This window comes from Carettochelys insculpta, chromosome 13 (genome assembly GCF_033958435.1).
Source record: "Carettochelys insculpta isolate YL-2023 chromosome 13, ASM3395843v1, whole genome shotgun sequence".
NCBI classification, from domain to species: domain Eukaryota; kingdom Metazoa; phylum Chordata; order Testudines; family Carettochelyidae; genus Carettochelys; species Carettochelys insculpta.
In genome coordinates this window covers 45188596-45201849 of record NC_134149.1, presented here as the reverse complement: position 1 = coordinate 45201849, position 13254 = coordinate 45188596, and the positions used below count along the sequence as shown (strand labels likewise).

The 13254-nt window shown below is 55.3% G+C and overlaps 1 protein-coding gene across 1 annotated transcript; it reads left to right on the top strand.

The window, feature by feature from the left end:
• The first annotated feature begins 5511 nt into the window (after nucleotides 1-5511).
• On the top strand, nucleotides 5512-12992 carry RPS4X (ribosomal protein S4 X-linked). Its single transcript, XM_075007913.1, has 7 exons — nucleotides 5512-5571; nucleotides 5919-5996; nucleotides 7105-7285; nucleotides 8224-8321; nucleotides 9313-9484; nucleotides 10914-11071; nucleotides 12827-12992. Exons 1-7 carry the CDS (start codon nucleotides 5569-5571, stop codon nucleotides 12926-12928), a joined length of 792 nt encoding a protein of 263 aa, XP_074864014.1. The 5' UTR covers nucleotides 5512-5568; the 3' UTR covers nucleotides 12929-12992.
• Nucleotides 12993-13254: the final 262 nt, after the last annotated feature.

Below are 13254 nucleotides of genomic sequence, written 5' to 3'. Positions count from 1 at the left end.
TTCCCTCCTTGCTGAGAGAGGGGATGCCCCATGGGCCTCGGGGGGAGCTTGTGGGTTCCCTCTGCCCCTCTATGCATGTGACAGCTGAGCCCCGGGAAAGAACAGCTGGGTGTGTCTGCCCAGCCTTGGCCCCATGCCCCTGTGTGCCCAGCAGGGCTAGACACCCTGCACTGAGCATGAGCCAGAGGCCCTGCAGCCTGGGTGCCACCCCCAGCGTGAGCCCAGCAGCGCCCCCGCTCACCAGGTATTTCACAGCCTGGCTGGGTGGGGGAGAGGAGTCCAAACGCTATGACCCCGGCTGGGCATGTGCATCCCACCTGCTGCCTAGGCAGGCCACCCCTGGGCTGGGCAGTAGGAACAGCTCGGGAGCTGCCCCCAGACGTGGGTATCCTGGCTCCACCCCGTGGACACAAGGAAAACTGCCTGAGCCGATCTGCTGCAGCGCCGGGGGAGCCCCCACCCTGTGAAAGGGCCAGGCTCGCCGGGCGGGGTGTGTGCAGCACCGCCGCAGGGGGCGAGTGGCTGGGCTGGAGCTGTTACGTGCCCCTGCAGTCAGTGATTGCACAGGTGCCAAGGCCGGGGACGTGGATGGGGTGAGGCAGGCTGTGCAGGGCCTGGGCTTAGACAGAGGCAGACAGCCCCCTGGGATATCCCCTGCACAGCTCCTGCGGGTCCCACAGCCGGGCCCTGCTGCCCTGGCTGCCATAAGCCATCCGTCCCTCGCACTGTAGTGAGGCCTCAACCTCCCCCGGTCACCCTGCGGCGTCTGGCTCCTCCCCAAGGCACTGGGGAACCTCAGGGAAGTGCTGGGCTGAGGGGCTCCGCAGCGGAGCAGGTGCCGATCATCCCACTTGCAGGAGCCACCCCCTAAGCCGAGGGAGGCCCTGGGTGAGTGGGAGACAGCCTGTGGCCTTGGGGAGCCAGTGCTGAACAGCAGGCCGGGTGTGTGAGATCAGGGCAGCAGCCGGGTGTGAAGTGTGTGCAGAGCAGCCAGGGGCATGGGCTGGTTTCAGGGACTGGTTAGTATGTGCCTGAAGCCCCGAGGCTGCCTGGAAGTTCAGTGTGGGGAGGGGCTAGAACAGTGTTGTCCCACCCCCCGCACCCCACTGGCTGCAGGGGTCCCTGTGAGCTGAGCACTTGGCTGGCCATCCAGGAGAGGTTCAGGGGCTGCCCAGCTGATTAGCAGAGCGCCCCCAGCTGGCAGCATGTTTCCATGTGTGGTGCACCTCTGCACACGCCTTGGTGCCCTGGAAATTATTCCGCACCTGGGGGGCAAAGATTCAATGGAACGGTGACTGGCCGTGCGGCCAGCTTAGAATTCAGCTGGTAAAATCCCAGCAGAGAGGGTAGAGCCCACCAAAAGGGACACCAGCCAGAGCAAACCCATAACAACCAAGGTGCCCCTGCTCCCTTAGTTGCTCTCCCCCCAGAGCTGATAGGATTGCTTCAGAAGTCCGAGTGCTAAGCAAACAGGAGCCAAGTCATGCTCAGGACTTGTCTGCGGAGTCGGTGAGTTCACCCCCCATATTACAGGGTGAGGTGGGCAATGGAGGCCCAGCAAGGGGTGGCCAGGTGCTGAAGATTACACTGCCAGCTCCAAACGCCGAGCCTAGTGCCCTGTCTCCCACACCGTCTCACGCCGCAAGTGCCTTAAACAGCACATGGGCACCTGGGCACTTTTCGCTGGTTTCCTTTGCCCTGCCCTTGGCCCTGGCTCCCTTCAGACCTCCTTTAGCAGCCCACCCTGAGGCCCACAGAGCCGCCTCTGCGTGCCCAGTCCTGCACTCGTGGTAGTTTTGCCACCAACACCAGTAGCTCAGGCCCGTCATGGAGGACTGGCCTGTGTAAGAAGCAGGGTGTGTTTCTGGGGGCTCTTGTGCAAGGGCAAGTGTGCATGCTGGGCCCTGTCCCGAGCCGGAGGGCTGTCCTGGACGTGTTTCACATACAGCAGACTGGCCACCTGGGGCTCTCCAGGGCGCTCTGTGCCCAAGGGGAAGAGTGACGGTGACCGGGTGGGGCTCTGCCAGGGAGCTGGGGACTGTGACTCAGGGTCACCAACTTTCCCTCTGTGTCTGCGAGTGTCACACCAGCTGAGGTCTCCCCACAGGCAGAAACAGATGTGAGCATTTGGGGCCAGGGAGGGGGGCCACAGCCAGCACCAGCAGAGTGCCTGAGACCCCCTCGGCCCTCACAAGCTGGGGCAGCGGGAGGGAAGAAGCTGGAGACACTCAACTAGCTAGTGGGGAGTGTCTGCCCTGTTTCCCCTCTGTGAGAGGCAGTGGGAGGGGGTCTTTGGAAGGGTCCTGCACAGCTGGGCCCTGCTCTAGGCCATTGGCTCTCCCCACTTGCAGATTCAGAGCCCACCACCATGTCCTGTGCCACACATGCCCCCGCCCCCACCGCCCCTTCCTGGATGTGGTGTTTCCAGCTGCGCACATGCACGGCCTAATGCAGAAAGGGATATGGCAGAGCTAGATTTGGGGGCTGAATCCTTACCAGCCCCAGCCTCTTGCTGCCTGTGCTTTAGGTAAAGCCCCAGCCTTTGGAGTCAGGGGATTGGGCAAACCTCCCCTTTAGCAAGGAGCCCAACCTTCCTGGTGATGAGCCAAGCTTGAACCAGGGGCCTGAGCTCCCCCTTGCAGCACCTGGACCCTGGTGATCTGTAAGCCAAACGAGATGTGTGGGTTTGGTCCCCTGGGGCTGGGGCTGCTGCTTATGTACCCTCACAGCCACTGCGGCTAACCCTGCCCTTTGCGCCACTCAGGGGCCAGGGGCCATGTAATATGATGGGGTTTCTGAGCACAGCTAGAGAAATCAATCCAGGGTATCTTTGCTTAAAACTGAGCCACTCACAGCTCCAGGCTGGGATTTCCTTCTCATTATGGCAAATCCAACCAGACACAAAAGCACCTTGGCCAGCCAGAAGCCACACAAGCAAACCCACAGATTTTACAGCTGCTCCTAAACAGCCCAGACCAACAACCCCCAAACCAGGTAAGAGGTTCTTAAAACCTATTTCACCAACTCCACACTGATTCTTCCAGGCCCCAAAGGGTTCAGCCACAGTCCCCAGTCAATATATACTTGGATCTTACCCAAATGCCAAATCCTTTCAACTCGAAAATCTAAAGGTGTATTTAAAAAAAAGAAAGAAGAGGGTTAGAGAGAAAAATGGTTAAAGTGATACTTTAGATACACCCATTACAGCTGTTGATGCAGCCAGCAATGTTATCTGCTGATTCTTGAAAGTCTCTGAAAATCTGCCCCATAAAGGGTACGATTCCAGGTTACATAGTCTTAGTTACTGAAGGTCTGGCAAGCTGGAGCCAGCATACTGGAACATGGAAACTTCAAACAGGAACAAGAACAAAGACCAAGACCCTGCTAGGCCCATTATACAGTTTTCTCCTCAGTTCTCCTTCCCATCAGGCACTGGAGAGTCGGACTCATCTGATTCAGGCAGGCTGCTGTGCTCCCGTTAGCTCTTGAGCTTGCCAGTGCACCCCGGTCCATATGCATACTATGGGAAATGGATGTCTGGGCACCTGATGTCCATCCCATTGCTTAGCCCAAAGTCACCTGACCCGGGTGAGCTATTGTGGCCCGTTGCCATTGGGTGCATCCCAGGAGAGAGGTCCACATTCCTGAGATGTGTATTGGCTGTTTGAGCCTTTGTGCAGGCCGTCATCCTGGCTGGGGTGGAGATCACAGCTCCTGTCGCCAAGCTTAGCCCTAAACATTTCCAACACAGCTACAGAGCTAAACCTGTAACTACCTATAAACCTGGCACGGATGTGTCAGTAGCACACCCACATCCAGGGCATCCTCAGCTCTCACGAGACACCTCACCCGGCCCCCGGCACGCTGCTTGGTGCCAGTAGATACAATGGGCACGTAAAGCGGCTTCCATACCCAATATAAACACCCAGCCAGGTGACAGGCTGGGTTTCGGGGGTAGCGGAGGAGCCCCTCACCTAAGCCTAGAAACATCCCACAAGCTGGATGGGTATTAGCTGCCCAGGGCAAGGGCCAGGCAGCTGCTTTTAGAAGCCAACACATCAGTGCAGCCCGTGCTGTTCCATCAGGCCCTGCCCAGGGGCTTTGGGGGAGTTCCTCAAACCCCCTGTAACAGGGCAGGCCCACTCCCAGCCCCCCCAGCTGCAGTGGGCTGTGGTGGTGGGTGTCCAGTTGCTCCTTTTTCCAAGGGTTTCTAACAAAGGGGGGAAGACTCTTATGCAAAGACTCCTGGAGGGGGTCTGGGTTCATCTCCTGAAGGCCCCCTTTGTGCCTGTCTGCCTGCCAGAGCCTGGGGGGGCGGGGGATGTGGGGGAGGTTGGTAGAGAATGGGCTGACTCCAGGGGAGAGCCGGGGCTGGTTAGCCAGAGCCCTGAAGCCAGAGCCCTGAAGCCTTTCTAGCCTTGTTCCTCTGGCTGTGGGAGTAAAGGGATGGTGGGGACCCTGCCTGGATCCCTGCCCTGCTCCACAAGGGACATGTCTACCCCCTGGCTTGTATTTATGACTAGTGAGTGAGCAAAGCCCTGTTGTGCTAGGTGCTGTACATCTGTTATACCCCAGCACAGGGCTGCTGCTTATTTGCAGCCAACCAACCACTCTTCCCTTCTGCTCCTCTGAGGCCACTCACTCAGTCCCTCCCTTGCTCACACTCGTTTTCAATGGGCTGTAACAGGGATGTGGGAGGGGGTGAGGGCTCTGGCTGGGGGTGCTGGTGCTGGGCTGGGGCCAGGAGTGTGGGGCTTGGGTTGCAGGAGGGGGCTGTGTGCTGGGGCCAAGGGGCTTGGTGTGTGGAAATGAAGTGTTCTGGGTGCAGGAGGGGGCTGGGGGCTGGGCAGGTGTTGGGCTCTGGCTGGGGACACAAGCACTCAGATGGGGTTGGGGACCATGGGGTTCACTGTGTGGGAGGCAGCTCTGGGCTGAGGCAGGCGGGACACAAGGGGTGAGGGCTGTGAGCTCTCTGGTGGGGCTGGGGATGAGGGGGCTTCCTACGGGGACGCGGGGGGTGATGCAAGTCTGGGGGTTGGGGCAAGGAGGAGCTCCGGGGGGCATTGAATTCTTGCAGGGCCCAGGAAGTGGCCAGCTCCTCCCTCTGCCCCGGGGCAGGCAATGCTGTGCTTAGCTCCTGCCTGCAGACACTGCCCCTGCAGCTCCCGTTGGTTGCAGTTCTCGGCCAATGGGAGCTGCGGAGCCGGTGCTTGGGGTGAGAACAGCCCCCGCCCCCAGATCTGCCCAACCACCCTGCAAGGGAGTGGGGAGCCGGCCATGCCCCCCCTTTCTCAGGCAGCGGGAGGCGCAGGGGGCCGCTCCTGCTCCTGCTCCTGCCCCTGCGGGGCTGGGGGAAGGTCCCTCTCCGCCCAGGGTGCGCGCCGGGGACGGCTCGGGCACACGCTACAGCCGGTCCGCTGCGCCGCCGCGTTGGAGCCTCCCTCCGGCAGGGGGCGCTGTCTCGCTCTCGGGCTTAGCGAGGCTTGTCCCAGCCGGGCCGCCGTCCAGCCGGCCGGATATCCGTGGTGAGGCGGAAGCGGGCGGCCCTTTCCTCGGCAAAGCGCAGCCATGGTGAGTACGCGGCTCGGGCCGTCTCCCGCCATCCGCCGCCATCCGCCCCCCCCCGGGGCGAGGGGGCCCCGCTGCTTGGGGGCGGGGGGAGTCGGGCCCGAGCCCGGAGTCGCTCGCCTGGCCTGGTCCGGCCCGGCCCCCCAGTCCCCCGATGGGCGGCCGCGGTCTGCCGGGGAAGTCGGGCGGGGCGGGGCGGGGGCGCCGCTCTGCGTGTTACGCGGGAGCTTTGGGCCGCTCAGCCTGGCGGGTCCTGCGGCGGTAACAGGCGGGGAGCCCCCGCCGCGCTTGGGCACCGGCACCGGGCGAGCAGCTCCGCGGGGCCCTAACCCGTCTCTTTCCTCCCCGAGGCTCGCGGGCCCAAGAAGCACCTGAAGCGAGTAGCAGCGCCCAAGCATTGGATGCTGGACAAACTGACGGGCGTGTTCGTAAGTACCTCTGCGAGTCCTACGCTGTGAAATCAAACGGTACCACTGCCACCCCTTGATCTGCCCGCGTTTAGGGGTTGCGGGCTGCCGGCAGGCTTCAGCCGTCGTGCCTCTGCAAAGCCGCGCTATAATTTATCCGTTCGTGGCAAGTGAGAGAAAACTCTCCTGTTTGGTAACCACTTGGCTAACTTGGCCAGACTGGTTTGAGGGGATTTAGAGTGGACTTGGCAGGAAAGGGAGGGGGCCTGTACGTTTGTGAGATGTATTAATGCAGCTATTTGCATTGCCTGCTACAGGGTAGCTGGAACCATTAAACTCTTAAAAATCTAATTGTAGATGTAGCATTGCTCTTCGCAGCTCTCTGTAACTACTGGCGTACGCCCCTCTGAAAATTGCATGTCAGAATGTTCTTAACCCTCTTTAGAGCATAGGGGAAACAAGCCTGACTCTTCAATTTTTGCTAGAACGTGGTTTGCCCTAACGCACAGGTTTTGAAGTTGCGTGTTTAGCCTTAGTGAGTGCATCCACTTCAGAAACTGGAAATATGATAACTTGATTTTGTAGGTGCACTTACAAAATTTAATAACATTTCCACCTTGTATCAAATTAAGTTTGACATTTTTCAGCTTTCTACTCATTTTCCTCCCCTTCCACCAACATCCATATGTAATAGTGAGTTGTGGGTTTATGCACATGAGTTGCTGTTAGAGAGCACCTGCTTATTGAGAACTCCATGCCCCTTGTTTCCAGCTCTTCAGACCATGGCTGGGGACACAAGCACTCAGATGGGGCTGGGGGCCCTGGGGTTCATGGTGTGGGAGGCAGCTCTGGGCTGGGGCGGTGCGGGATGGGACACAAGGGGTGAGGGCCATGAGCTCCATCCTCATGGAGCTTTGTTGAGTGTGCTTCTACGGTAGCTGTGTCTGGCAATAAGGAGCAAGGCTGGCTGTGACCCAATTGGATCTGGACTTTTATGAGGTTGTGAAGAAATCATAAATTTCATAGTATTTCTTGAGTCCTTGCTATATCTTTTTTGGCAGACTGGGCTTTGCTATTTGCTGAGGTGACTGAACAGCTAGTAGAAACTTAATTTTTCTTCCATTTGTAGGCTCCGCGTCCATCAACAGGTCCTCACAAATTGAGGGAATGCCTTCCACTCATCATCTTTCTTCGGAACAGACTCAAGTATGCCCTGACAGGAGATGAGGTCAAGAAGATCTGCATGCAGAGGTTCATCAAGATTGATGGCAAAGTCCGTACTGACATCACCTATCCTGCTGGCTTCATGGGTGAGTGGAGACAAATCCTGGGAGAAGTAGTGAGGATTGGGGCAGATGTTTACCTTCATAACCTCTTGCCTGGCCAAAAATGAACCTTTCACCACCAAGACCTTGAAAGCCAGTGTTTGATCGTGGAGGTTACCCAACTGGGTGGATGTGGTCTCTGTTCCTGTGCGGTGTTGGTTAACAGTTTAAGTAGGCATTGTGACCGTAAGCCACAAATGGCCAAACCCAGCATTCGGTGCATTATTGACACACTTGCTTCTGATTCTGAGGTTGAAGGTAGTTTCTGGGTCCCTCGGCTTATTAAACTGAAGAGAGCAAGAGGCTGAGTCTTCAGACCTGTTAGGTTGTGTTCCCAGATGTATAAGCTACTGAAACGTTGATCTGTGCTAAGACATATTATCAGTGGCACATTTGCTATAGCTACTTGGCAGCTTGGTCAAACAGGAAGTAAGTTAAGTATATGTAGGGGTGTTCTTTTCATTGCACCCTGGTCAATCCAATGTTGTACTGAGAAACCACTTCTAAACCAAGTTAGCCCTGCTTAAGCTTTGGACTCTTCCAGTAGTTGCTCTGACTTAGTTTTAAGTTGCATAGTGCCATTAGTATTAGCAGCAAATATTTGCAACCCGGAGGCGTCCTTTCCTAGAACTACTTTTCTAACTTACCTGATCTGAGTTGTTTCCATAGCCCACTATTCCATGGCTCTTTCTAATTGAACCTACTTTCTGCTTGGGCTGGAAGCTAGTCAGGAATGGGTAGTTTTGCCAGACACTGCTGTACAGTGGTTTTATACCCTGCCTGTGAGGTGCAGGTTTAATGAGGTTCCACCATCAGCGTGGAGTTCTCATCTAGTATGAATGCCACCAAATGAGGTAGCTTTCAAAGCTATGAGAGAATCCTATAACCCCCTCTTTTCATATGTTTTTCTTCTTTTAAACCAGATGTCATCAGCATTGAGAAGACAGGTGAGCACTTCCGTCTGGTGTATGACACCAAGGGTCGTTTTGCTGTTCACCGCATCACAGCTGAAGAGGCCAAGGTGAGCCTGTGCCTCTGGTAGTGTTTGGGAATGTTTTGTTGGCTTTTGAACTTGGTGCAGTCCGTGGAGTGCCTATGTTACAGGGGCTGGGAGGGGTAAGCAGCCCCAAACCATCCTGTGACTGGGATCGCTCTGTCTGACAGTATCTCACAGGGCCTGCCCTGATCCCTCTGCTCAGTGTTTTGATCTCTGCTGTCCTGCAGGCTTGCAGCCCTTCCCTTTCAAAGCTCCTTTAAGCAACTGACGTGTGTGTGCTGCTCCTCTTCTGCCCTGCATTGGGAGCACGGCCAGGCAGACTGCTCTGCTGCTTTGACATTCCTCAGCAGGGAGAGTTCGCAGAGCTGCTTATGCTGCTCCCAGCTCTGCTTTTCCACAGCACTACATTATGGGGTACTTGCCCACAGTGCATGCTCCCGATGTGGAAATGATCTGTTGAGGGAGAACAAGTGTGAAGGCCCTTGGGCTGTTTTTATTTTGTTGCGTTTTGGGTGTTGACATAAGTTTTGTTGACAAAACTTGATGGCCTGCCCTGGATTAAGCCTCAGTGTGACCGTTCTGTGTAATTCCGTGATGTGATCTCGTGTGACTGTGGCCCTGCTTGAATGTTCTTAGTTAACCAAACTAACCAATCAGTTAATTTTAACTGCCAACCTTATGGTCTGGCTGGGTTGGTTCTGGCCTGCAAGTAATCTCAGTAGTGGACACTATAGATCAAAGCATTCCATTTCCCTTCGTTGCCTCTTAGTGTTGCACAGGTGTCCCTGATGGGCCAGTTTAGACCACAGTGTCTCCTGAAGTAAATGAGGATTTTGAAAGCCTCTTAGTAGGGCACTTTGCTGTGGAGTGGACCTTGGCTTTGCCCTCCACACACGACTTATGAAGGCTACTGTGTGGAGGTGGTACTACTTATGTTGTGCCGAGGTGCTGCCCTGAGCCATGAAAGCAGTCAGTCTGGTTTGCTTTCGTTCATGGCTGTTGCTTGTGTCCACAGTACAAGCTGTGCAAGGTGAGGAAGATATTTGTGGGCACTAAAGGAATCCCTCACTTGGTGACCCATGATGCCCGCACCATCCGGTACCCAGATCCCCTCATCAAGGTGAATGACACTATCCAGATTGACCTTGAGACTGGCAAGATCACAGACTTCATCAAGTTTGACACAGGTATGTCTCTCCATCGTCTCCCACACTCAGCTCTCCAAAACAGGAGACCAGTAGGTCAGATAAAGGGGGCTGTTACATCCCCCTTCCAAGGGCAGAAGGCATCTAGCTGACCTGTAATGTCTGAGAGATCAGATTTCATTAGATGGGCACAGAGCAGGCTTGGAGGTGGCAGGGCAGTTTCATACTGCAATGTCATCGTGTAACGGCAATACCAACTTCATGGATTTAGACTGCAGGACCTGTGACGTATCACTTTACCATGTGGAAATAAAATAGGCAACTCTCCTGTCCTTCGTGAGCACTTGATTCCAGGCACAGGCTGGAATAGGAGCTGGAGGGAAGTTTCTCTGCACCTTCCTATCCTGCTTAAGGTATAAGCACTCCCAGGATGCGATATTTACAGAGTCTTTCGCTCTTTCAAATGGCACCTCTCTGAAATGTGGATTGTCAAAGACAATCTTAATGCAGGTCTGCTTAAAATGCTGCATCGGTTCAGAAATGGAACTGTTTGTACCAGCAGTTAGGTTGGTATAACTGTTGCACGGTGGAATAACATAATTATGCTAAAGTTATTTCTATAGTGCAGACCTGAGCCAAATCTTAACTTCTGTTTGTCAGTAGGGTCTTCTCTGCAGGCAATGTGGGGTTGTTGTTTCCGGGGCTGCTCAGCTAGTCCCACGAGGAGGGGAGGTGATTCTCTAGTCCTCTTGGCAGAGGAGGTACATGCTCTCTGTGCCTGGGAGAGGAGCAGGGACTCAGTCTGACAGCACAGGATCTTCAGTGCAGGAAGAAGGATCCCATAGCCTGTTCTTGCTTTGCGTTTGCTGGTGGTGGTCTCTTTGCCCACCTCAAAACAGAAGGCAATTGCGGGTGGGGCTACCTGTCCTGCATGAGTTTTCCAAGAGTCTGGCAACTGTAGCTGAGAAGGGTTTAAGTGTGTGGGGGGGGGGGGGGGGGGGTGGGCATCTTGGGGCTGAGAGGGGTTTAAGCTGGGTGGTGAGAGGTGCATTTTTACCAGGGGAGAACTTTCCCTCCCCCGACTCAGGTTTTAGTTGCCAAGGGTCACAGACTGTTCCTGAATTGTCACAATGGGTCCCGGTCTGAAACGCTGGAAACTGCTGGTCTAAGGTGGCCTTCTGGGTAGGGATGCAGCGACCAGCCCCATTGTGCATAGACTCGTCTGGCCAGAGGTGGCCTTGCTTGTGGGACTCTTGGTGGTTTGGCGCCCGCATGACTAATGGACAAGATGCCTTGTCCAGTCGTTAGTCTTGGGAGCACTTCAGCCTGGTTGATGAGGCTTCTGTGTGACCTCTTATTGCAGCGGCATTTGACCAGCCCCCAAGCGGTACAAATAGCGATGACTGTTGCCCTAAAGGGATTGCAGCTGGCTCAGATTCACAGACTCGCTCACGACCTTCCTTCCGCTTAGGTAACCTGTGCATGGTGACTGGTGGTGCTAACTTGGGCCGTATTGGAGTGATCACAAACCGGGAGAGACACCCAGGCTCGTTCGATGTGGTGCACGTGAAGGATGCCAATGGCAACAGCTTTGCTACCCGCCTTGCTAACATTTTTGTCATTGGCAAAGTAAGTGCGAGTGACTAGGCCCTGGTTTCCCTCCTGGTGAAGTGGCTTGTGCTGAAGGGTCTTTTGCGGGACAGGCCTCTCGTTTAGAGGGAAAGGGGAAAGGATCTGCAAGGTACTCGTGTTCCCAAGCCAGTTCTGAGGTCATTCTGGTGGGGGCTGCCCTCCCACACCACCCGTTGAACTCCCAACCTCCTGCAGACTGCGGCCAGTTCACGTGGCTGCTCCTGCACCCATGCGTTAGTTCTCACGCAAATGGTTTTGACCAAAAGGGCCAGATTGCTTTGGGAATGTAGTGCAGCCACTGAACTGAACTGACCTGACAAGCAGTGGCTACTGGGCATGCACTGGCTGAGCACCTGTTGTGGAGCTTGGGAGCAGATCGTGGCTTGTGATCAGCTCCCAGAGGTCACTGTCAAAAGCAGCAAGATTCTGTGCCATGGAACCCTGCCTGCTTTTTACTGCATTGGTCAGAAGTGCCCTAGTAATGATCTGTCCTGCTCTCCGGTCTGAGGGTAGCCATGTGCGTCTAGTATCAGCGAGGAGTCCTGTGGCACCTTAAAGACTGGCAGATCTATATGGCCATAAGCTTCTGTAGGCAAAACCCCCTTTGTCAGCTGCATCGCTCTTCAGTGTAATACACACAAGCCATAGAACTTCTGTGTAGGAATTGCCTGTTAGCTAGAGCACATCTTTCACAAAAACAATCCACCTGGACTTTAAAACTGCCAGTGCTGGTGAAGCCACCACAGCCCTTGGTAAATTGTTCCAATAGCTAATTACTCTTCTGGGATCATGTCCTGACACCAAAGCTGGGTGCCATCAGTAAGGCTGCAGAGGGGTCACGGGTGCGGTTACCCCACGTATGGTGGGGTAAGTAGGTGCGGGACTAGTCAGGTATGGGGATAGGCTGTGGTCAGATTAGCCCAGCCATTAAGGGTCTGATTCTGCAACATGTTAAGTGCCCTCAGCTCCCTCAGATCCTGACGGGAGAGGATTCCTGCCTGCTGCTTACAGGCTCACGTCAGAGGAAGGGTTGTATGTAAAATCGGGCACCTTGACCCAATGCTGCAGTATGTGATAGGTGACACATACCTGCAGTGTGGTTGCCTTTGTTTGTAAAGATAATATCAAGGGTGGAGGCAGGGACTTGGCTGGAGTTAACCCACTGACCCGTGGGACACCAGGCTGAATATAGGCCTGAGGCTATCTGTGGGTTCTGTCACTCTGGACTATATTGTGTGGCTATCCTGGATCTGTTCAGTGGTGCCAGGAGTGTGCTCTGTGTGGGGAAAGTCCCCTTGAGCCAGTAGTCTGAGTGTGAAGTCTGCGTGTGTTTGACTGGTGAGCTGGAGCTCGGGAATGCACTGGCAGAGCAGCTGACTACCCTGGGTGTGTCAGGGGTAACTGTACTTTGTGAGGCCTTGTCTAAACGTGGCTTTTAAGGCAGTTTTGTTAGCCTGGTGCAAGTCCCCTTGTGCTGCTTTGAAACGCTTATTTCAGTGCAGCTTCAATCTGTTCCTCTGACGTAAGCTAAAGAGAAGCAGGTGTTGGTTCAACCTTTTGCCCATGGAAGTCCCACCATAAGTTAAACTGTTAGAAGCTGCTGCTGAGAGGGAGCAGAGTTTGTTTTTCCAAAGGGAAATTCCCCCAGGCATGGAGTGAGGTGGTGGTGTAGTCTCAATCTGGGGGGGATGACACCCGGTCCATGCAGGTTGCGTGGCCGTACCGTGCTTTGATTCTCTCCTCTTGCTTTAGGGTAACAAGCCCTGGATCTCCCTGCCCCGTGGGAAGGGAATCCGCCTGACCATTGCAGAAGAGAGAGACAAGAGACTGGCAGCCAAACAGAGCAGCAGTTAAACCTTCGACAATGGACGACCAGCTGGCCTCTTCCTCTGTCAAATAAAATTGCTACCCAATAAAACGCTGCCTGCTCCCTGCCAGGAGAGCTGCTTCCGCAGGCCTGGGGCTCTGAGAAGATGGCTGTGCACGGCAGGCGACCAAGGGACCGGGCTTTGCTCCCATGAGCGTACTAGGTCACATGTGCAAGGGGGCAGCTGGGCCACCTGTCCCTTTGTTAGAAACCACATTGTAATGTAAAGGTAGAGGGACCCTCGCCTTTGGGTCCCACTGAGCCTGGCCCGGTGCCAGAAGGGTTCTTCCCTCAGCCGCACACCTTGTGTATG

Bases quoted from the DNA above. Each gene is read 5' to 3' on its own strand.
- RPS4X (XM_075007913.1), top strand. The intron at 9,485-10,913 runs GTATGTCTCTCC...CCTTCCGCTTAG, and splicing joins CTTCATCAAGTTTGACACAG to GTAACCTGTGCATGGTGACT. The intron at 11,072-12,826 runs GTAAGTGCGAGT...CTCTTGCTTTAG, and splicing joins ACATTTTTGTCATTGGCAAA to GGTAACAAGCCCTGGATCTC.